At 42.1% G+C, this 24,483-nt stretch overlaps 1 protein-coding gene across 1 annotated transcript; it reads right to left on the reverse strand.

Annotated features, from left to right (window-relative positions):
* Positions 1-2,647: 2,647 nt before the first annotated feature.
* Positions 2,648-23,520, reverse strand: DLD (dihydrolipoamide dehydrogenase). The gene is made up of 14 exons (XM_070755157.1): positions 23,246-23,520; positions 19,901-19,976; positions 19,220-19,299; positions 17,926-17,994; positions 16,330-16,399; positions 15,515-15,615; positions 13,715-13,858; positions 12,248-12,349; positions 10,477-10,667; positions 10,122-10,292; positions 7,318-7,507; positions 5,837-5,974; positions 5,543-5,632; positions 2,648-3,040 (listed from the first exon to the last, which is right to left on the reverse strand). The coding sequence occupies exons 1-14, from the start codon at positions 23,282-23,284 to the stop codon at positions 2,975-2,977; spliced, it is 1,527 nt and encodes a 508-aa protein (XP_070611258.1). The 5' UTR covers positions 23,285-23,520; the 3' UTR covers positions 2,648-2,974.
* Positions 23,521-24,483: the final 963 nt, after the last annotated feature.

Here is a 24,483-nt window from a genome sequence, read left to right on the forward strand (position 1 = left end):
ATATTGTTTTCCTGTGGCCGACATGAACCCAGAGTTTTGAACAGTTCCTCGTTTATATAAGAATCAAACACAAATATCTAATTCTTGTGCCTTTCTAAGTTAAATCTTCGTGCAAAACAAGGCAGGGGCAGTTATGAGCAACAAAAAATCTCTACCCATCTGACTATATAGTACTTTATCTACAGGAAGGGAAGATTAAAAAAGCTATCAGACACCACCATTGCCCAGGGAATAATAAAACATAAAACCATTTTGTATTCCCAAGCCAACATAAAAGTTTTTCCCTCTGTATTTTTAATGATAGTTTTAAAATTCGGAAACCAAGAAGCTTCACCATACACACATACACACACAGCAAATTGTCCTAAAAATATAAGTTACAGGTATAGTTATAAATGTAGAGGCAATAGCCATCACGCTCTCCAGAACGTTTAAAATTTAAAACGACTAAAAATTATTAAGCTTTCGTCAGTCTTCTACTGACGTCATCAGAGCATTAAAATCCCCATTATATAAAAGCAAGCATTTCTTCAATGGGGATTTTAGTGGACTGATGAAAGCTTAGTAATTTTTAAAAAAATGTCACTAAAACAAAGGGGTTCCCTCTTATTAAAAATGTTTGCAAGTGATTACTGATATAGCACAGGTCCATGGCTATTTTAAAAGTTTAAAAGTCTACATTGTGATCAAAGATAAAAAGAATCAAGTTTCAAATATTCATATATAGAGTGTGATCCCTCCTTTTTCGCTGGGGATGTGTTCCAAGACCACCCATGAAAAACGAATTTCCGTGAAGTAAAGATATTTTTGTATGTATTTAACTAGTATTTGGACTTTTAAAACCCACCCTTTGCATTAAACAGTCATTCTATAATGTTTCTCAGCTGGAACTACATAGAAACATAGAAGTCTGACGGCAGAAAAAGACCTCATGGTCCATCTAGTCTGCCCTTATACTATTTTCTGTATTTTATCTTAGGATGGATATATGTTTATCCCAGGCATGTTTAAATTCAGTGACTGTGGATTTATCTACCACGTCTGCTGGAAGTTTGTTCCAAGGATCTACTACTCTTTCAGCCAAACAATATTTTCTCATGTTGCTTTTGATCTTTCCCCCAACTAACTTCAGTTTGTGCCCCCTTGTTCTTGTGTTCACTTTCCTATTAAAAACACTTCCCTCCTGGACCTTATTTAACCCTTTAACATATTTAAATGTTTCGATCATGTGACATCCTACCAGTTTCTTTAATAGAGTGCAGTAGTACTATAGAAGAACTTTATGAATTTTTAATGGATTCAAAATTTTTAATGGATTTAATGGATTTAAGCCCCCTTTGAAAACCCGTGAAGTAGCGAATCCGTGAAAGATGAACCGCGAAGTAGTAAGGGGTGTGTATATACAGTGAACCCTCGATCATCGCGAGGGTTCCGTTCCAGGACCCCACGCGATGATCGATTTTTAGCGAAGTAGCGGTGCGGAAGTAAAAACACCATCTGCGCTTGCGCAGATGGTGTTTTTGCTTCCACTGCCGCCCGCCCTTCGCCCGCCCACCCCGTTGCTCGCGCCTGGGGTGCGCGCGCGTTTGGGGACTCCCTAGATCCGCTCCCCAGCTGGGGAGCGGATCTAGGGAGTCCCCAAACGCGCGCGCTTTCCCCAGCAACGCGCGCGCGGTGGGGACTCCCTAGATCCGCTCCCCAGCTGGGGAGCGGATCTAGGGAGTCCCCACCGCGCGCGCGTTGCTGGGGAAAGCGCGCACGTTGCTGGGGAAAGCGCGCGCATTTGGGGACTCCCTAGATCCGCTCCCCAGCTGGGGAGCGGATCTAGGGAGTCCCCACCGCGCGCGCGTTGCTGGGGAAAGCGCGCGCGTTGCTGGGGAAAGCGCGCGCGTTTGGGGACTCCCTAGATCCGCTCCCCAGCTGGGGAGCGGATCTAGGGAGTCCCCACCGCGCGCGCGTTGCTGGGGAAAGCGCGCGCGTTTGGGGACTCCCTATATCCGCTCCCCAGCTGGGGAGCGGATCTAGGGAGTCCCCAAACGCGCGCGCTTTCCCCAGCTGGGGAGCGGAGCTGGGATGTCCCCAAGCGCGTGCCGCCCGCCCGCCCACGCCGTTGCTCGCGCCGCCGCTGGGGTCTTACGGGGGCAAGAGGGGGAAGACCCAGGGAAGCCTCTGCCCGGCGGGGAAACTCCACCATCTATGCATGCGTGGAAGGGCACGCATGCGCAGATGGTGGAGTTTACTTCCTGGTTGAAAACTCGCGAAATAGCCCTTTCGCGATACTTGAACACGCGAAACTCGAGGGTTCACTGTATATATAAAATAAACTCTCAAATAACACATCCTAGATCTGAATGAATGAAACATTCTCATGGAATACTTTGTTCTGTACAAAGTTGAATGTGCACAACAGCAGGTGAAATTGATTGTCAATCAGTGTTGCTTCCTAAGTAGACAGTTTGATTTCACAGAAGTTTGATTTATTTGGAGTTATATTGTGTTAAGTGTCCCCTTTATTTTTTTGAGCAGTGTATATATAAATCCAATTTAAGTCTATCGCTCCCTTTCACTTCAATGGTAATTGCACTGTGCAAAAATAAATCGTCAGGATGTGCCATTTCCACAACAATGACAAAGCAACAACACGGTGTTAATATTAGACATTATATTTGAACGAAATACATGATGGGACCGTTAAGATGACTCCAACAACTAGCTGTTTATTTTCTTCCATGAAACTTTTAAGAACGAACAATGAATAATGCAAATATAGTATTGATCATATAATATACAGCTATTGGTTAATTAAATCCAAACCCCATTTGTTTAAATATTTTGGCTCTTTTTTTTCTTTTGAACAAAAGTTCGCTTAATTAAGGCCCGGGAGTCTTGCAAAGACTTGGTTTTCCATCTTCGGTTGGTTTCACAGAGGGGGGAAAAAATGTGCTTTTCACACCACCGTAGATGCGCCTTCACTTCAAAAGTTGATAGCTTTGCCAAAGGAAGCTGCTAGATTTGCTTCTCTGAAAGCTTCAGATACGGTCTGTAGGGGAGACACAAAAAAAACAAATTGAGAAATGAATGAGAGAGAATGCAAGAAAGGAAAAGGAAGCGAAAATAGAAACATAGAAGACTGACGGCAGAAAAAGACCTCATGGTCCATCTAGTCTGCCCTTATACTATTTCCTGTATTTTATCTTACGATGGATATATGTTGATCCCAGGCATGTTTAAATTCAGTGACTGTGGATTTACCAACCACGTCTGCTGGAAGTTTGTTCCAAGGATCTACTACTCTTTCAGTGAAATAATATTTTCTCACGTTGCTTTTGATTTTTCCCCAAACTAACTTCAGATTGTGTCCCCTTGTTCTTGTGCTCACTTCCCCATTAAAAACACTTCCCTCCTGGACCTTATTTAACCCTTTAACATATTTAAATGTTTCGATTATGTCCCCCCTTTTCCTTCTGTCCTCCAGACTATACAGACTGAGTCCATGAAGTCTTTCCTGATACATTTGATGCTTAAGACCTTCCACCATTCTTGTAGCCCGTCTTTGGACCCATTCAATTTTGTCAATATCTTTTTGTAGGTGAGGTCTCCAGAACTGAACACAGTATTCCAAATGTGGTCTCACCAGCGCTCTATATAAGGGGATCGCAATCTCCCTCTTCCTGCTTGTTATACCTCTAGCTATGCAGCCAAGCATCCTACTTGCTTTTCCTACCGCCCGACCACACTGTTCACCCATTTTGAGACTGTCAGAAATCACTACCCCTAAATCCTTCTCTTCTGAAGTTTTTGCTAACACAGAACTGCCAATGCAATACTCAGATTGAGGATTCCTTTTCCCCAAGTGCATTATTTTACATTTGGAAACATTAAACTGCAGTTTCCATTGCTTTGACCATTTATCTAGTAAAGCTAAATCATTTACCATATTACAGACCCCTCGAGGAATATCAACCCTATTGCACACTTTAGAGTCATCGGCAAATAGGCAAACCTTCCCTACCAAACCTTCCCCTATGTCACTCACAAATGTATTAAAAAGAATAGGACCCAGAACAGATCCTTGTGGCACACCACTTGTAACCTGTCTCTGCTCAGAATACTCGCCATTAACAATAACTTTCTGATGTCTACGCTTCAGCCAGCTTGAAATCCACTGAACTATCCAGGGATTAAGTTCAATTTTCACTAATTTATCTATCAGCTCTTTATGTGGAACCGTATCAAAAGCTTTGCTGAAGTCCAGATAGGCAATATCCACGGCACCACCTTAATCCAACACCTTTGTGAAATGTAGAATTTTCATCAATTACAAATTATGAAGAACTTTCATAGAGAGCCACCTGTGATCTAACAGCCATCGTGGCGCAGTGGTTAGAATGGGGTACTGCAGGCTAACTCTGCCGAGTGCCAGCAGTTTGATCTTGACCAGTTCGAGATGGATTCAGCCTTCCATCCTTCCGTGGTGGGTCAAATGAGGACCCAGATTGTTGGGGGCAAGAGGCTGACTCTGTAAACTGCTTAGAGAGGGCTGTAAAAGCAATCTGAAGCAGTATATAAGTCTTAAGTGCTATTGCTACTGTCTACAACTTAGAGCCCGGGTGGCGCAGTGGTTAGAGTTCCAGTCCTGCCTTAGGTATGAAAGCCAGCTCGGCGACTTTGGGCCAATCACCAGGATACATCAAGTTCTAGTCCCTCCTTAGCCATGAAAGCCAATTGAGTGGGCCAATCACCAGGAGGCAGCTAGTTCTAATCTCTCTTTAGCCATGAAAGCCACTTAAGTAAGCCAATCACCAGGATACATCAAGTTCTAGACCCTCCTTAGACATGAAAGCCAATTGAGTGGGCCAATCAGCAGGTGACAGCAAGTTCTAGTCCCTCCTTAGCCATGAAAGCCAATTGAGTGGGCCAATCACCAGGTGACGGTGAGTTCTAGTCCCTCCTTAGCCATGAAAGCCAACTGAGTGGGCCAATCACCAGGTGACAGCGAGTTCTAGTCCCTCCTTAGCCATGAAAGCCAATTGAGTGGACCAATCACCAGGTGACAGTGAGTTCTAGTCCTTCCTTAGCCATGAAAGCCAATTCAATGGGCCAATCACCAGGTGACCATGAGTTCTAGTCCCTCCTTAGCCATGAAAGCCAATTGAGTGGGCCAATCACCAGGTGACAGCGAGTTCTAATCCCTCCTTAGCTATGAAAGCTAATTCAATGGGCCAATCACCAGGTGACGGCGAGTTCTAGTCCCTCCTTAGCCATGAAAGCCAATTGAGTGGGCCAATCACCAGGAGACGGCGAGTTCTAGTCCCTCCTTAGGCATTAAAGCCAAATGGATGACTTTGGGCCAGTCACTTTCTCTCTCTCTCTCTCCCCAAGTCCCACCCACCTCACAGGACTGTTTTGTGGGGCAAATAAGGGGAGGAAGATGAGCTGGACTCATTTACCGCCACGACTTATTTATAGTCATAATAAAGGCGGGACCAATTAAATAAATTCCCATAATGTCAACATGGCGGAGCAAGTTGTACTAACTTACCGGATGTGCATGGCAAACTCTTGCTACGTCCTCGCACGATGCACCATATTCCATTGCCAGAGCGGCTTCATTAACCATTTCACCAGCACCCTGGAGAAGAAATAATCGCAGTGATTGATAAGAATAACAGAATTTTAAAAAAACATTAAAGTATGTCAAGTTTTGATTGATTTGAACATGTCCAAACATTATGATGCCAAAAAGTCAAGTGTTTCCATCTTTTTGTCCACCCCCTGTAAAACTACTCAACGCTACGCAATATTACAACATGAGTGGATCCTTTGGCATACTCACTGCGCCTAGAATATGCGCTCCCAGCATCCGGTCTGTTGTTTTGTGACTTAAGATCTTGACCAGACCATCTGTGTCAGCGTTGGTCTTGGCTCTGCTGTTAGCCGCAAATGGGAATTTACCAATCTTGTACTCCGTTCCCTGAAAACAAGCCAACGTTATAAATTCACAGGATTTTATTTATTTGTTTATTAGTTTACTAATTGGATTTGTATGCCGCCCTTCTCCGAGGACTCCGGGCAGCCCACAATGTAATAAAAACAGTATAATAATAACAATAATAGCAATAATAACAATTAATAATAATATTTATTTATTTATTTATTTATTGGATTTGTATGCTGCCCCTCTCCGTAGACTCGGGGCGGCTAACAACAGTAATAAAAAACATCATGCAAATCCAATACTAAAAACAACTAAAATACCCTTATTATAAAACTAAACATCCATACAAACAAACATACCATGCATAAATTATAAAGGCTTAGGGGGAAAGAATGTCTCAATTCCCCCATGCCTGACGACAGAGGTGGATTTAAGGAGCTTACGAAAGGCAAGGAGGGTGGGGACAATTCTACTCTCTGGGGGGAGTCGATTCCACAGGGCCGGGGCCGCCACAGAGAAGGCTTTTCCCCTGGGCCCCGCCAAGCGGCATTGTTTTGTTGACGGGACCCGGAGGAGGCCCACTCTGTGGGACCTAACCAGTCGCTGGGATTCATGCGGCAGAAGGCGGTCTCGTAGATACCCTGGTCCGGTGCCATGAAGGGCTTTATAGGTAATGACCAATAATAATAATAAATAATTAATAATAATAATAATAATAATAATAATAATAATAATAATAATAATAATAATTTATTAGATTTGTGTGCCGCCCCTCTCCGAGTAAGAAGTTCTTACTCTAAAACCCCCGGAACTTTAAAAAACATTCATTCACTTTCAACAACAACCAATGAGCCGGGGTGGCGCAGCAGGTACAGTGCTGTACTGCAGGCCACTGAAGCTGACTGTAGATCCGAAGGTCAGCGGTTCAAATCTCATCACCGGCTCAAGGTTGACTCAGCCTTCCATCCTTCCGAGGTGGGTCAAATGAGGACCCGGATTGTAGGGGGCAATATGCTGGCTCTGTTAAAAAGTGCTATTGCTAACATGTTGTAAGCTGCCCTAAGTCTAAGGAGAAGGGCGGCATAAAAATCGAATAAATAATTAAAAATATATATATATATATTTTGCACTGAGCTAGGGTCTAATTTTGCTCTCTGCTCTTAAGACAAAAACAGATACAGCCACTGATCCAAAATCTGACCTTACCCTCAAAAGAGGTTACAAAAACACGACTAAATCTTCCAATAATAATACAGGCGGTCCTCGACTTACGGCAGTTCCTTTAGTGACCGTTCAAAGTTACGACGGCACTGAACAGAATGAACAACCCTACCCAAATTACCACCACCGCCGGCAGAATGAAAAATTACGAGGCGCACCTCTTCTTTGAGCTGCTCTTCCGACTTGCCAACCCAGGCGACTTCGGGGTGTGTGTAAATGACGGAGGGCACACAGTTGTAGTCGATGTGAACTGCGCCTCCAGCCATTCCCTCGACGCACAAAATCCCTTCGTCTTCGGCTTTGTGAGCGAGCATGGGGCCGGCGACCACGTCTCCAATCGCATGAATGCTGCCAAGTTAAAAAATAAAACAAAGATGGTTTGGTTTAGGGCATGGGTAGGCAAAGTTGGCGGACTTCAACTCCCATAATTCCTGAGCTAGCATGATTGGCTCAGGGATTCTGGGAATTGAAGTCCACAAGTCATAAAAGAGCCAAGTTTGCCTACCCCTGGGCTAGGGGTAGGCGATCCTTTTTTGGTTCACACGTGCCCACACCCATTCTCTCCACCCCACGCATGTGCGCACACCCCATGCTGCCCCTGCACATGTGCACAATCCGCATCTCTGCACATGCGCACAGGCCTCACTTGAAGCCTAGGACAGTGGAAAAAAACAGCCAAACCGGAAGTCCAGAAAAACAGACTTCCGGTTTGCCCATTTTGCTGTTTTTCGCACTCCGGGGCTTCAGGAAGCTTCCCTGAAGGCTCCGGAGTGCAAAAAACAGCACAGCGGGCAAACCGGAAGACTGTTTTTCTGAACTTCCGGTTTGCCCATTGTGCTGTTTTTTTGCACTCTGGGGCTTCAGGGAAGCCTTCGGACGGCAAAACGGCCTTCCCCAAGACCGAAAATCAGCTAGTTAGCTTGCGCACTCATTTCCTGTTTCTCTTTTCTTGTTTCATGCTGCTCAGAGTCTGTTTGGAGATGGGCGGCTTATAAATCGAATAAATTAAATTAAATTAAATTAAATTAAAATTAAATCAAATCAAATTACATTAAATTTAAATTTAAATTACATTAAATTAATTTAAATTAAATTGAATTACATTAAATTAAAATTAAATTAAATCAAATTACATTAAATTAAAAATTAAATTAAATTAAAATAAAATTACATTAAATTAAAATTAAAATTAATTAAATTAAAAACTTGCCACCTGTGTCACGTGGAACATATCGGAGGGCACGTGAACCATTGCCCTATGTCAGCTCCAGAGGTCTTGAAGAATTAAATTAAATTAAATTAATTTTTTTAATTTAATTTAAATTAAATTAAATTAATTTTTTAAATTTAAATTAAATTAAATTAATTAAATTAAATTCTTCAAGACCTCTGGAGCTGACATAGGGCAACGGTTCACGTGCCCTCCGATATGTTCCACGTGCCACAGGTGGCATGTGTGCCATAGTTTTGCCATCACAAGTCTAGGGATTAAGGTCAGTGGTGGGTTCCAAAACCCTTTACTATCCATTCACAAATGCACTTGCGCTTGTGTGACGCTTCTGCGCATGCGCCAAAGTTTCCGAGCATGCGCAGAAGCATCCCGGGCTGGTGGGTGGAGCCTATCACTGCTATCAGTTCTTACAACAAGTCTGAACCGGGAGCAACCCACCACTGGGTACGGCACCATGCTAGAAAGTGGGAGATGTTGAATTGTAATCCCACCGTAGCCACAAAAGCTGGCTTGTTGACTTTGGGCCAATCACAAGGAAGCCTTGAGTTCTAATCCTGGCTTAGTCACTAAAGCTGGCTTGATGACTTTGTGCCAATCACAAGGAGACTTTGAGTTCTAGTCCCGCCTTAGTCACTAAAGCTGGCTTGATGACTTTGGGCCAATCGCAAGAAGACTTTGAGCTCTACTCCCGCCTTAGACATGAAAGTCACTGGATTTTGGGCCAATCGCAAGAAGACTTTGAGCTCTACCCCCGCCTTAGAAATGAAAGTTGAAGGAGTTTGGGCCAATCACAAAAAGACGGTGAGTTCTAGTCCTGCCTTATTAGGCATGAAAGACAGCTTTTTGTAGAATGAATTAATATATAAATCACATTCACCATCATCAGGCTGAAGTTTTAAGCTTCGTGCTGCTGCAAAACCCGAAATATATATGTGTGTGTGTGTGTGTGTGTGTGTGTGTTTAGGCAAAGATGACTTAAATTTGAACTATGTTGTTTTCTCATAGAATTTAGACCCAAATTTTATTTGTTAATCCAAGGGATGGAAAATAAAAACAAAATTGATTATTCAACTATACAGTGGTACCTCGACATACGAGTCTAATTCGTTCCAGACCCGAGCTCGTAAGTCGATCAACTCGCATCTTGAACGAATGCCTTTAGACTTTGTTTTTCATGCCGAGATAACTGGAAGCAAGGAGATTCTTGCGCCACCTAGTGGAAGCTCGGCTCGTATCCCGAATTTGAGCTCGGGTGTCGAACAGAAATTTCGCTCGCGTCTCGGCTCATAACTTGGAATACTCGCAGGTGGAGCAGCTCGTATCTAGAGATACTACTGTATATATATTTGGGTGGCGCAGCAGGTAGAGTGCTGTACTGCAGGCCACTGAAGCTGACTCTAGATCTGAAGGTCAGCGGTTCAAATCTCATCACCGGCTGAAGGTTGACTCAGCCTTCCATCCTTTCGAGGTGGGTAAAGTGAGGACCCAGATTGTGGGGGAAATAGGCTGGCTCTGTTCAAAAGTGCTATTGCTAACATGTTGTAAGCCGCCCTGAGTCTAAGGAGAAGGGCGGCATAAAAATGGAATAAATAAAATAAATAAATGAAATAAAATATTCCTGATTTGAACAAAGCTTACTAGAACTAGTTTGGGTTTTTTAAAAAAAGGAGAGTTAAATCATGCTTAATGGAGTAATTGACATAAACCAAAATGCTAACTATTTCAACTTACTTTGGAACTTTGGTTTGGAACCTGTTGTTGATTGGGATTCTTCCGCGGTTATCTAGTTCGATTCCCACCTGTTCCAGACCAAGATTGTTAGTGAAGGGACGGCGACCAATACAGACCAGAAGGACATCACAAGTGATTACTTCTGCTTTGCCACCGGCTGCGGCTTCAATTCTAAGGAAAAAAAGGTCATATTCAGTGCAGGTAGTCCTCAACGTATGACAACAAAAATTTACCGTATTTATCGGACTATAAGACACACTGGAATATAAGGCGCACCTTATATTTTGGGGAGGAAAATAGGGAAAAGAATACTGCCTATTTTTTTGAGCAGTATATTTACTGACGGAATACTTACGCAACATCAATCTTTCCGTCCGGTTTCCTGGTGGCGCCCGTTACTTTCGTGTTGAGTTTAAATTTAAGTCCCTGTTTCTGGAGAATCCGTTGGAAGTTCTTCGATATCTCCATATCAATGCCCAGTCCGCCGACGTGGCCCAAGAACTCCACAGCTGTCACATCGGCACCCAGACGTTGCCAAACCGAACCCTGCGATCGACAGGTTTTTCAAAACAGCTTTCCAAAATCAGTGAGCGAACTTCGACGCTAACCAAGCTTAACATCCGCCATGAAATTACAACATACCTCACGAATCCCAGTGACCGATAAGGTCCCACAGAGTTGGCCTTCTCCGGGCCCCGTCGACTAAACAATGTCGTTTGGCGGCTCCAGGGGAAGAGCCTTTTCTGTGGCGGCCCCGGCCCTCTGGAACCAACTCCCCCCAGAGATCAGAACTGCCCCCACCCTCCCTGTCTTTTGTAAACTACTCAAGACTCATTTATACCGCCAGGCATGGGGGAGTTGAGATAGTCCTTCCCCCTAGGCCATTACAAGTTATGCATGGTATGTCTGTGTGTACGTTTGGTTTTATAATAAGGGGTTTTAGTTGGTTTTATTATTGGATTGTACATGATGTTTTTATTATTGTTGTTAGCCGCCCCGAGTCTACGGAGAGGGGCGGCATACAAATCCAATAAATTATTATTATTATTATTATTATTATTATTATTATTATTATTATTATTATTTGAAATCCAAACCCTTTTTATGTTGTGTGATACAAGGTGGAAGGAGACTAATTCATTTTCCCACCATCTAATGATACGATGCCAAATTTTCAAAACTTTATGCCAGACAACTTAGTCATCAACCTTCTCACTTTGCGCATGAAAGACCACTGGGTGACTTTGGGCCAATCACCAGGAGACTGTGAATTCTAGTCCTGTCTTAGGCATAAAAGATAGCTCGGAAACTATGGGCCAATCAACACGAGATGGTGAGTTCTAGACCCTGCTTAGACATGAAAGCCAATTGGGTGACTTTGGGCCAATCACAGGGAGATGGTGAATTATAGGGGGTCGCCTTAGACCGTGGGAAAAGACAAATTTCCCATGGTGTTAGGAACTGAATCTTCTATTCTGGCGCCTTGGAACATATTTTTACAATCCAACCAATCAGGTGTTTACAGTGGGCGTGTCCCTCTGACCTTCCTGCCAATCAGCTTCAAGCTCTGTTGGGAGAATTGGCGCTATGCTTATGGTTGGGGGTCACCACAATATGAGGAATTGTATTAAGGGGTCGCGGCATTAGAAAGCTTGAGAATCACTGCATTGGATGTATTTGCCTTTTTCGTGTTGTTTATAAAAAAATAATAAAGGTGGGATATAAATGAACGAGCTCCAGAGGCCTCTAGAAGCATGAATTCAAACACTATGCACTCACTCTTTACTGTTAACTTCAACCTATTACTGTGCTGTTACCGCAGTGATTTGAGGCTAATTCCTTGCTTGATTCCTCCCCCATCCCTAGCTGTTCATTCTTGAGCTGTTCATTCCTTAATTCAGGACAAATTCCATTTTGACAAGGCAGGGATATATTTTGGTATTTTGGTGTCACACAATTTTTAGATAATAATCTGGAATTTAGTTCCCAAAGTCTGCAGGTAAACAGTGCTGCGGTTTTAAAATTGGTGTTATCCTTTTAATAGTGGATTCGTCCCACTTACCACCGTGGCATCCCATTAAAGACACTGAAAAGCACTTTTTTGGGGGGGGGAGCCCATTTCTTACCAGTTCCACACCAATGACTCCTGCACCAATGACCACCATTTTTTCAGGAACCTGTTTCAAAGACAGCGCGCCAGTGGACGATACGACGGTGTCTTCATCGATCTAAATAAATTGAGGATCCTTACAATTTATATTGATCTGGTTCCTAATATGATTTGATTGCTTATTTGACCCCTATGACAATCATTAAGTGCTGTACTTCATGATTCTTGATAAATGTATTTTTTTCTTCTAAGTACAAAGACAAATTCCTTGTGTGTCCAATCACACTTGGCCAATAAAATTCAATTCAATTCAATTCTAGTCATTTCTTATTCTATTCTATTCTGCATTCTATTATATTCTACTCTGCATTCTATTCTATTTCTATTCTATTCTACTCTATCCTGCATTCTATTCTATCCTGCATTCTATTCTATTCTGCATTCTATTCTATTCTATCCTGCATTCTATTCTATCCTGCATTCTATTCTATCCTGCATTCTATTCTATTCTATCCTGCATTCTATTCTATTCTATCCTGCATTCTATTCTATTCTATCCTGCATTCTATTCTATACTATCCTGCATTCTATTCTATTCTATCCTGCATTCTATTCTATTCTATCCTGCATTCTATTCTATTCTGCATTCTATTCTATTTCTATTCTATTCTACTCTATCCTGCATTCTATTCTATCCTGCATTCTATTCTATCCTGCATTCTATTCTATTCTATCCTGCATTCTATTCTATTCTATCCTGCATTCTATTCTATTCTATCCTGCATTCTATTCTATTCTATCCTGCATTCTATTCTATTCTATCCTGCATTCTATTCTATTCTACTCTGCATTCTATTCTATTCTACTCTACGCCATCACTCTACTAAACAAATAATTCCCTCAACACTGTCAGACTTTCTACTAAATCTGCACTTCTATTCTACTAGTTTTTCTCATCATTCCTATCACCCATTTCCTCCCATGTTGACTGTATGACTGTAACTTGTTGCTTATATCCTAAGATTTTTATTAATATTGCTTCTTCATTGCTTATTTGACCCCTATGACAATCATTAAGTGTCGTACCACATGATTCTTGACAAATGTATCTTTTTCTATTATGTACGCTGAGAGCATATGCACCAAGACAAATTCCTTGTGTGTCCAATCACACTTGGCCAATAAAAATTCTATTCTATTCTATTCTGCATTCTATTCTATCCTGCATTCTATTCTATCCTGCATTCTATTCTATTCTATTCTATTCTATTCTATTCTATCCTGCATTCTATTCTATTCTGCATTCTATCCTATTCCATTCCATTCTATCCTGCATTCTATCCCATTTTATTCTCCATGAAAAATCATGCTATCTTCATATCATATTATCTTCAGAGAGACGTGGTAGTTTAGGAAAATATTTTCTCATCAATAATATTCCGGGAGAATATTACGCCAGCCAAACTTCAAACTCGAGCCGTACCGTAATTCCTTGGAAAGGGGTCACTTCGGAACCTGTCGCTATAAGGATGTTCTTCGTATTAATAACCTGGGTGCTGCCATCACCTTTCGTTGCGGTGACCTGGTTTTTGCCAGTTATTTTTCCAAAGCCAGGCACGTGGGTTACCTTAGAGGGAAGAAAAATCCTTTTTTTAAAAACAACAAAACAAAGAAACCATTTCTCGTTATCAACACCAGTGCCATTTAAATAAAAACGGCCAATTGAGAGCCGCCCCAAGTTCTCGGAGAGGGGCGGCACACAAATCTAATATATTATTATTATTATTATTATTATTATTATTATTATTATTATTATTATTATTTACAAAAGGAAGCTTTCCTTGAAACAGCTTATGTCCTGCAGAGGGGTGAGTTCTGACTTATATTTGGCGGGACCCAGGAGAAGAACCTTCTCTGTGGCGGCCCCGATCCTCTGGAACCAGCTCCCCCCAGATATCAGAGTTGCCCCCACCCTCCTTGCCTTTCGCAAGCTCCTTAAAACCCACCTCTGTCATCAGGCATGGGAGAATTGAATTTTTTTTCCCCTTCCCCCTAGACTTATAGAATTTATACATGGTATGCTTGTTTGTACGATTGGTCTCTTAAATTGGGGTTTTTTAGATTACTTTTTAATATTAGATTTGTTACATTGTCTTTTTTATTGTTGTTAGCCACCCCAAGTCTTCGGAGAGAGGTGGCATACAAATCTAATAATAAATAAATAAATATATTGCTGCTGGTTTGCTTCCTCCCTCGTCTCAAGGGCATTTGTATGCCCACCACGAGGATTTTCGTGCGTGAGAGATTTCACCGACTTTTCTTGGTGATTTCTTTGGTTCCGCGCATGTGTGCTGTTCTGTGCACGGCCCTCGAAGCAACCCACCAACTCAGAAGTCACTTATTTTATCATAAAATCAAATTCTTTATTTGAGAAAAGCACACATCACGAAAAGCAGATTTTAAACGGCAAGGAAGAAGGAGTTATCTTGGAGTTAAGAATGTTTTCCAAGCCCTAAGTCTTTGCAGGGTTTTTTCCATTGCTCTTCTTTCCAGGTGCTAATGATGTTCCCAGCTCTTACTGGCTTGCAAGCTCTTTCATTGTTACTCTCTATGAAGAATGTTTCCCAAGCCCTAAGTCTTTCCAGGTTTTTTTCCATTGCTCTACATGTTTCTTTCCAGATGCTAACGATGTTCCGAGTTCTTACCAGCTTGCAAGCTCTTTCATTGTTACTCTCTTCGAAGAATGTTTTCTTAGCCCTAAGTCTTTCCAGGGTTTTTTCCTTTGCTCTACTTGCTCTGAATGTTCCTTTCCAGGTGCTAACGATGTTCCCAGCTCTTACTGGCTTGCAAGCTCTTTCATTGTTACTCTCTCTGAATAAAGTTTTTTTTAAGCCCTAACCAGGGGATAAAATAATGTGCTGGCTAAGGATGCTAGCCAGATGAATACCTGGTAAGCAGATTCTTTTCCCTATTTTCCTCCCAAAAAAATAAGGTGCGTCTTATACTCTGAAAAAATTGATAATTTATGGAGGGATTTGATAGGGAAAAAATCAGAGCGATCTGTTTTAGTTTTTTTCTAAGCCGTTCTAATTACTAAGGATTTTCTAGGGATCTCCCTTTTCCTATTATTATTATTATTATTATTATTATTATTATTATTATTATTATTTATTAAATTTGTATGCCGCCCCTCTCCTCCTCCAGCAGACCCAAGAGGTGTAAAATACCTAACAGCTAGGGATGAGCAAATAAAAGCAGTGTTGTTTTTTGTCCAAAATGTTACCTTATTTTGTTTAAACAAGTGGGCAATTCCTCCTGTTAAAGCCTTCACTGCACCGCTCTTCTGTTCCATCATTTTCTCTAAATTCAACCGGAGACCTGTGACTGTTTAAACACAAATTATGAATTGGAAAGGAGCTGAGTTATCCTTGGGCATCCCACATTCTTAAAGGGAGTTCACCGAAGAATTAAACATTGAAATATAAACGAGCAGGTGGGGGAGGGAGGAAGGAGGGAGGGAAGGAAGAGGGAAGGAAGGAAGGAGGGAGGGAAGGAAGGAAAGAGGGAAGGAAGGAAGAGGAGGGAAAGAAGGAGGGAGGGGGGAGGGAAGGAAGGAAGGAAGGAGGGAGGGAGGGAAGAGAGGAGGGAGAGAAGGAAGGAGAGAAGGAAGGGAAGGATGGAAGAGGAGGGAAGAAAGGAGGGAGGGAGGGAAGGAAGGAGGGAGGGAGGGAAGGGAGGGAGGAAGGAAGAGGAGGGAAGGAAGGAGGGAGGGAAGGAAGGAAGGAGGGAAGGAGGGAGGGAGGGAAGGAAGGAGGGAAGGAAGGAAGGAGAGAAGGAAGGAAGGAAGGAAGGAAGGAAGGAAGGAAGGAAGGAAGGTTGATTGGTTTCTGTCACTTTCTAGGCAATTTCCTTTCAAAAGTGCTTTGTCATTGCTTCCTTCCTAAGGCCGAAAGTGACTGGCCGAAGCCACCTCACAGGGTTGCTATAGTCGAAGAAAAAGAAGAGGAGGAGGAGGAGGGAAAGGCGGATACAAACAAATAAACAAATGGAATAAATTTAGCAGAATTTCGAGTCCACAGACTCGTCCGGCGTACTCACTTTCAATCCCCCTGCTAGCAAAATCTTTCCCATGAGCCAAATGGTACAGGTGTGAATTGTTCAACAAGGCCTGTAATAATATAAAGCAGTTTTCGATTAAACACACAATCTGCTCCGAAAATGCCACATTAAAAGAAAATGGAGCATCTAAAATAACTACCACCTGTAGAGTCAGGTAAACTATTTAAAACTCTGATTATATGTTCACAGCTTCAAGGGAAGTCTTCTGCCTTTAATATTTGAGGTGTCTTATCTTAATTTTTTTGGAGTATAAGATGCACCTTTTCCTCCCTAAAAGAGGGTGGAAAAGTCGGTGCGTCTTATACACCAAATACAGCCATAGAAACATAGAAGAATGACCGCAGAAAAAGACCTCATGGTCCATCTAGTCTGCCCTTATACTATTTCCTGTATTTTTATCTTAGGATGGATCTATGTTTATCCCAGGCATGTTTAAATTCAGTTACTGTGGATTTACCAACCACGTCTGCTGGAAGTTTGTTCCAAGCATCTGCTACTCTTTCAGTAAAATAATATTTTCTCATGTTGCTTTTGATCTTTTCCCCAACTAACTTCAGCCATTTTTGGCCTCCTTGAAGCCCCGCCCTTGCGTCCCATTTTTGTGAAAAATGGGCCTGTTTTTCGCAAAAATGGGGTGGGCAGAAGGCTTGGGAGGCCTGTGAGTGTTCCAGGGGGGGAGGCACAAACACCCTTTTTGTGGAAAAAAAAACAATGGGCGAAAAGCAGGCCGTCCTTTGCAAAAAGGGAGCCCCCAGGAGCACTCGGCACTCCTTGTAGCTATATAAGGGGGTGTCTCGTGATGAGTTCTTTGTGAATGTCAACATTTGACTAAAGTTGGCTTAAACATGGTGATCTCTTTCTGCTAAAATAAACATAGAAACATAGAAGACTGACGGCAGAAAAAGACCTCATGATCCATCTAGTCTGCCCTTATACTATTTTCTGTATTTTATCTTAGGATGGATATGTGTTTATCCCAGGCATGTTTAAATTCAGTTACTGTGGATTTATCAACCACGTCTGCTGGAAGTTTGTTCCAAGGATCTACTACTCTTTCAGTAAAGTAATATTTTCTCATGTTGCTTTTGATCTTTCCCCCAACGAACTTCAGATTGTGTCCCCTTGTTCTTGTGTTCACTTTCCTATGAAGAACACTTCCCTCCTGAACCTTATTTAACCCTTTGACATATTTAAATGTTTCAATCATGTCCCCCCTTTTCCTTCTGTCCTCCAGACTCTACAGATTAGGATGGATATATGTTTATCCCAGGGTGTGCAGAGGGCTTGGGGGGAGGCAAAAACGCCCCCCCTTTTTTTTTTCAAAAGACGGACTCACTTTTCATTTTTTTCACCGTTTTTCCACCGTCCCAGACTCCAGCGATGCCTCTGCATATGCACAGGGACCGAAGGAGGAATTGTGCACATGCGCAAGCGTCGCATAGGGGGCGCGCATGCATGGGTGGAAGGAATGGGTGTGGGCGCATGCCTGTGCGCTAGCACATGCCACACACACCCTTTTGGCACATGAACCAAGAAAGGTTTGCAGTCACTAGGATAGACTCATCACGAACCTACCTTAGAAGGGATGCACCCAACATTCAAACAGGTCCCACCCAGGGTTTCATTCTTCTCCACGCAGACTGTCTGGGATTTAAAAGCAAGAGTTAATTCTAAATATCTGTTTAGTTTTGCTGCAGAAAATGCACTTCTGGGATTTTTTAGAAGCATTGATAGAAAAACATCCCCTTCACTTAAGTTTAACCTTAACTCTTTTCCAAGTGAATACATCTATGCATCTAAATCTATCTATCTATCTATCTATCTATCTATCTATCTATCTATCTATCTATCTATCTATCTATCTATCTATCTATTGGATTTGTATGCCGCCCCTCTCCGTAGATTCGGGGCAGCTAACAACAGTAATAAAAACAGCATGTAACAATCCAATACTAAAACAACTAAAAAACCCTTATTGTAAAACCAAACATACATACAAACAAACATACCATGCATAAATTGTAAAGGCCTAGGGGGAAAGAATATCTCAGTTCCCCCATGCCTGACGGCAGAGGTGGGTTTTAAGAAGCTTACGAAAGGCGAGGAGGGTGGGGGCAATTCTAATCTCCGGGGGGAGTTGGTTCCAGAGGACTGGGGCCGCCACAGAGAAGGTTCTTCCCCTGGGCCCCGCCAAACGACATTGTTTAGTTGACGGGACCCGGAGAAGGCCACTTCTTTAGGTAGATTTTTATACTAATATAATATAACCTCCCTGAGACAAATAATTTTGTTGCCTGGGTCTCAAATCTTTAACTATTCACTTTCCTTCTATTTCAACGTTCCCTTTATTTTTTTGAGCAGTGTATATATGAGATAATACACTGCTAAAAAAAATAAAGGGAACACAAAAAGCACAATATAACTCCAGGTAAATCAAACTTCTGTGAAATCAAATTGTCCCCTTAGGAAGCAACACTGATTGACAATCAATTTCACACGCTGTTGTACACATTCAACTTTGTACAGAACAAAGTATTCAATGAGAATATTTCATTCATTCAGGTCTAGGATGGGTTCTTTGAGTGTTCCCTTTATTTTTTTGAGCAGTACATATATAAATATAATCTATATTTTCTTTTATGTACACTGAGAGCATATGCACCAAAGACAAATTCCTTGTGGCCCCAATCACACTTGGCCAATAAAGAATTCTATTCTATTATAATCTGGGTATCACTGAAGATCCATCATATTTAACCACTTCCTACCTGCACACAAAGTGACTCATCTTCCACTCTTTCGCTTGTTGGTAAGAACTTCAGGCGAACTTTTCCAAACTATTGAGACATTACCTAGGGATTCTGCTCACCTTAAAGCCAAGTTGGGCAGCTTTGATGGCAGCAACGTAGCCTCCTGGGCCAGAGCCGATGACCGTCACATCAGCATCAACTGACAAAAAGACCCAAACATAATTTTAGAAGAGCAATCACACCTTTTGTAAATTAAATATTTAAACATTTAAATACGTTAAAGGGTTAAATAAGGTTCAGGAGGGAAGTGTTTTTAATAGGAACGTGAAGCCAAGAACAAGGGGACACAATCTGAGGTGAGTTGGGGAAAGATCAAAAGCAACGTGAGAAAATATTATTTTACTGAAAGAGCAGTAGATCCTTGGAACAAACTTCCAGCAGATGTGGTTGGTAAATCCACAGTAGCTGAATTTAAACATGCCTGGGATAAACATATATCCACCCTAAGATAAAAACAGGAAATAGTATAAGGGCAGACTAGATGGACCATGAGGTCTTTTTCTGCCGTCAACATTCTATGTTTCTATGATGGTTTATGTATGGTATGATTGAATTGTACAATCCATCCATCCTAAGATAAAATACAGGAAATAGTATAAGGGCAGACTAGATGGACCAGGAAAATTTAATATAACAAATTAACAGTAATGCAGTTAATCCCCATCCTGGATAGAACTGTGGATTCTATGAAGAAAGAAATCTTATTTTTTCCATGTAATTCAAAGCTATGTACTGTTTACCTTGATCGGCGTAAGTTCTCACAGGAGCTGCTGAAATGCTTTGCAAGCCATGATGGATTCGGCTAAAATGACCCCTCTAATTTGAAGGGAAAAAAACAGAAGAGGGAAGAATAAGTTTATATTCTTTATAAAGATGCTCTATAATGATTACAACAAGGCCCAACAGAATTATCTGTCACTCATTTTACTCTAACGACATTTTTTTTAAATCCTTATCTTTCAGTTTAGTTTATATGTCTGCCTCTATTCTTTTCAACTCTTAATATATTTTTATATTTATTTATTTAGTTAATATCTTTATTGGTTTTAAATTATTATTATTGTTGTTGTTATTTATTAGATTTGTATGCCCCCTCTCCGCAGACTCGGGGCGGCTCACAACAATAATAAAAGCAATATATGGTGTAACAAATCTAATAATTAAAAAAAAGCATCTAAAAACCCATCATTTAAAAACAGCCGTACAACACAAGCATACTATACATAAAACTCTATAAGCCTGGGGGAGGTGTCTCAATTCCCCCATGCCTGGCGATATAGGTGGGTCTTAAGCAATTTACGAAAGACAAGGAGGGTGGGGGCAGTTCTAATCTCTGGGCGGAGTTGATTCCAGAGGGCCGGGGCCGCCACAGAGAAGGCTCTTCCCCTGGGGCCTGCCAGTCGACAAATCTAATTAATAATAATAATAATAATAATAATAATAATAATAATAATAATATGGATTTTATCAGTTGTGTCCCCATGTATTAGTATTCTTGACGTTTGTTGATTATAAATTTTATTAATTGTATTAATTAATTAATCTTTACAACTCTTAAATAGGGAAATATCTTCAACGTTTGCCTTCTTTGGTATCTAAATTCCCTCAAAGAGAACAATATATCCATATGAAGAGTTGTGCAAAAAACTTGATTCTTGTTCCTTCTATCCTAAGTCGTATTTCTGTTTATTCCACTAAGACAAAAGTTTGAAAATAAAATCTGAAACGATTAGCCATTCTTAAGCCTGCTCCCAACTAGGGATTGCAAGTAGCAAAGTCTATTATGTGCCAATAAATCTTATAAGCTAATTCTTCCTTACAAACCTTGGTCCTTGCAATTAATCTCAAGGCCACATTCAAATCTTGTTTATACAGCAGAAAAATATTATCAAAAAGGCTATCGGGGCTAATTATTTCCCACTATCTCAAACCTTGGAGAGGCAAATAAAAGGTTCCTATGGAGGCCCAGCTTAGTTTTATCATAATATGATCATAAAATATTATGAAACATTATACTATTCTGAAAAAAGACCAGAGAGCCTTGATTTTTTTTAAAACAACAACTGCAGAACTATTCAATTCTTATAGCTTTTATCTGGGAAAGCTAACCATTCAAATTAATTCTCAAGAAATTCAAGGTGAACCAAAACTCAAGCCCCATAAGCCACATCGTTTATTGCATAAATTACATTAAATGTTCAATTTGATTGCCAGTTCCTTCAGTATTTCTTTGACATGTGATCTAAGAACATCTCTAAACGCAATAACATTTCCCCCAAAATATATTGTGATTGGTGTATGAGGTCTGACTTTTAGTACTACTGGCCTTTAGCACCCCTTATAAAACTGTGTAAAAGTGACACGTGTCTGATTTTGATGTATACAGAATAAAGGACTGCCAAAGTAAAATTAGAAAGAAAGAAAGAAAGAAAGAAAGGAAGGAAGGAAGGAAGGAAGAAGGAAGGAAAGAGAAAGAAAGGAGAGATAAAAAAGATAAAAAGACAGAAAGGGGAGAGAGAGCGAAAGAAAGAAAAGAGAAAGAAGAGAGAAAGAAAGACAGAAAGACAGAAAGAAAGAAAGAAAGAAAGAAAGGGAGAGAGAGAGAGAGGGAGAAAAGAATTATTTCCTCCCCCTCTCTCCCCCCATCATGGGATAAAAGTCTTCAAGTTGCCAAGTTTATAACAACAACAACAACAAAGTTGGGACCTTGGAGGTCTTCTAGTCCAACCCCTTGCTTAGGCAGGAAACCCTACACTTCTTCAGACAGATGGTTATCCAACATCTGCTTAAAAACCTCCAGTGTTGGAGCATTCGCAACTTCTGGAGGCAAGCTGTTCCACGGATTAATTGTTCTAACTGTCAGGAAATGTCTCCTTAGTTCTAAGTTGCTTCTCTCCTTGTTTAGTTTCCACCCATTGCTTCTTGTTCTACCCTCAGGTGCTTTGGAGAATAGCTTGACTCCTTCTTCTTTGTGGCAACCCCTGAGATATTGGAAGACTGCTATCATGTCTCCCCTGGTCCTTCTTCTCATCAAACTAGCCATGCCCAAAAAAGAGGTTTGAAGACCTCTACCCTAGTCTTTATCTTCATTACACAACATTCTTCCTATAGAGTCCAAAAGGAATTGAGCAGCTCACAAATCTAATAAATTAAATTAAATTATTTTAAAGTCTATAAAATAAAGCCTCCGTTCAGATGTTTAGTCATTGTAGTAGGATTCAGCCAGCTGTGCCAATCATGACCAGGATTGCTGGGGACTTCTGCCTATCGAAAAGCAGGTGTCCCAAACCAGGTGCCTAGAGAATTCTGGGAGTTGAAGTCCACAAGTCTTCAAGTTGCCAAGTTTGACCTAAAGCAGGTGTAAGGAACGTTGGCTCTTCTATGCCATATGGACTTCAACTCCCAGAATTCCTAAGCTTTCAACTCCCAGAATTCCTAAGCTAGCCTGATGGGCTCAGGAATTCTGGGAGTTGAAGTCCACAAATCATAGCTGGCTGGAGGATTTTGGGAGTTGGAGTCCCCGAGTCTTAAAGTTGCAAAGTTTGGTCTAAGGCAGGGGTAGGCAAAGTTGACTCTTCTATGCCATGTGGAACTTCAACTCCCAGAATTCCGGAGCTAGCATCATTGGCTCAGGAATCCTGGGAGTTGAAGTCCACATGGCATGGAAGAGCCAACTTTGCCTACCCTTGTCTCCTGCTTGGGTAGAGGGGTTGGACTAGATCAGGAGGTGGGCAAAGTTGGCTCTTCTATGACTTGTGGACTTCAACTCCCAGAATTCCTGAGCCAATCACGCTAGCTTAGGCATTCTGGGAGTTGCAGTCCATAACTCATAGAAGAGCCCCTGGACTAGATGACCTCGCAAGCCCCTTCTTCCAACTCCGTCTTTCCTCGGCCAGATTGGCTGGGCAGTTCTGGAAGTCCCTTTGCAATGCCCGTTGGGGCCACTCTGCAGGGCTCAGCGAATTCTGTAGAGCCCCCCCCCCCCGCAGCTCCCACGCGTGTCCGGGGAAGGAGGGGGGGTGTCCCGAGTGGGCGAATGCGCAGGCCCCGGGGCCCCTCCGGCTTCCCTTCCCCGCTGGCGCTACCTGGGCCAGGGCGCAGCAGACGCGGCTCCAACTCTGCATGGCGGCGGCGGGGGGCGGCGGCGCCTCCTTGTCTCTCGGGGAGACCCCCAACCTGGCAGCGGCGGCTCCAAGGACGCCCCGGAGGACTCGCGCAGGCGCGGCAGAGCGAAAGGGGGGCGGAGATGGCCCCAGACCGGAAAAAGGAAGTGATGAGAGGGGGCAGGAAGTGAAAGAGGGCGCTTCTAGGCGAAAGAATCGGCTGCTCCTCGTCTCTTCCTGTCACTTTTTTCCCCTCCTTCCTCCCTCTTCCTCCCTCCTTCTTTCCTTTTATCTTTCTTGCCTTTGACCTCCTTCCCCTTCCTTCCTTCCTTCCTTCTCCTCATCCTCTTTCCTTCCTTCCTTCCTTCTGTCTTTCTTTCCTTTCTTTCTTTCTTTCCTTTCTGTCTTTCTCTCTCTTTCTCCCTTCCTTCCTTCCTTTCTCTCTCTCTTTCTCCCTCCCTTCCTTTCTTTCTCTCTCTTTCTTCCTTTCTTTCTTTCTTTCTCTCTCTATCTCTTTCTCCCTTCCTTCCTTCCTACATTCTTTCTTTCTTTCTTTCTTTCTCCTTCCTCTTCCATCCTTTCATTTTACCTCTTTCTTTTCTCCTCTTTGTCCTCCTTTTCCTTCCTTCCTTCCCCTTTTTCCTCTTCCATTCTTCCTCCCTCCCTTCGTTCCTTCCACCTTGTTCCTTCCTTTCCTTCTTTCTGTCCTCTTTCCTCCTGTCAGTCTTTCAACCTCCTTCCCCTTCTTTTCTTTTCTTCCTTTCTCTACTTTCCTTCCATCCTTCTCATCTCTCTCTTTTCCTTCTTCCCTCCCTCTCTCTCCCCCTTAATCCCTCCCTTCCTTTCTTCCCTCCTTCTGTCTTCCTTCATCCCCCTTTCTTCCTTTTCTTCTTCCCTCCATCTCTTTCTTCCTTCCTTCATCCCTCCCTCCTCTTCTTCCTTCCTTTCCCTTCTTCCCTACCTCTCTTCCTTCATCCCTACCTTCCTTCATCAATTTTTTCCTTTTCTTCTCCCCCCACCCTCCCTCCCTCCCTCCCTCCCTCCCTCCCTTCCTTCCTTCCTTCCTTCCTTCCTTCCTAAGCATATTTTTGGCATCATTACACCAATCTCCATAAAACAGACCTTTTGCTTTTGCTGATGATTCTTTTGTGTTATTTTATACAATAAAGCCAGATCTATATTTTTATACCTCAACAATATATTACACTTAATAGTGGATG

The sequence above is a fragment of the Erythrolamprus reginae genome, chromosome 6, assembly GCF_031021105.1.
Source record: "Erythrolamprus reginae isolate rEryReg1 chromosome 6, rEryReg1.hap1, whole genome shotgun sequence".
NCBI lineage: Eukaryota > Metazoa > Chordata > Lepidosauria > Squamata > Dipsadidae > Erythrolamprus > Erythrolamprus reginae.

Coding starts and splice junctions, on each gene's coding strand:
- DLD (XM_070755157.1), bottom strand. CDS start 23,284: ATGCAGAGTTGGAGCCGCGTCTGCTGCGCCCTGGCCCAG. Junction 19,977..23,245: donor TCTGCTGCGCCCTGGCCCAG/GTAGCGCCAGCG, acceptor CCTTCAAATTAG/AGGGGTCATTTTAGCCGAAT. Junction 16,400..17,925: donor TTGGGTGCATCCCTTCTAAG/GTAGGTTCGTGA, acceptor ATATTATTACAG/GCCTTGTTGAACAATTCACA.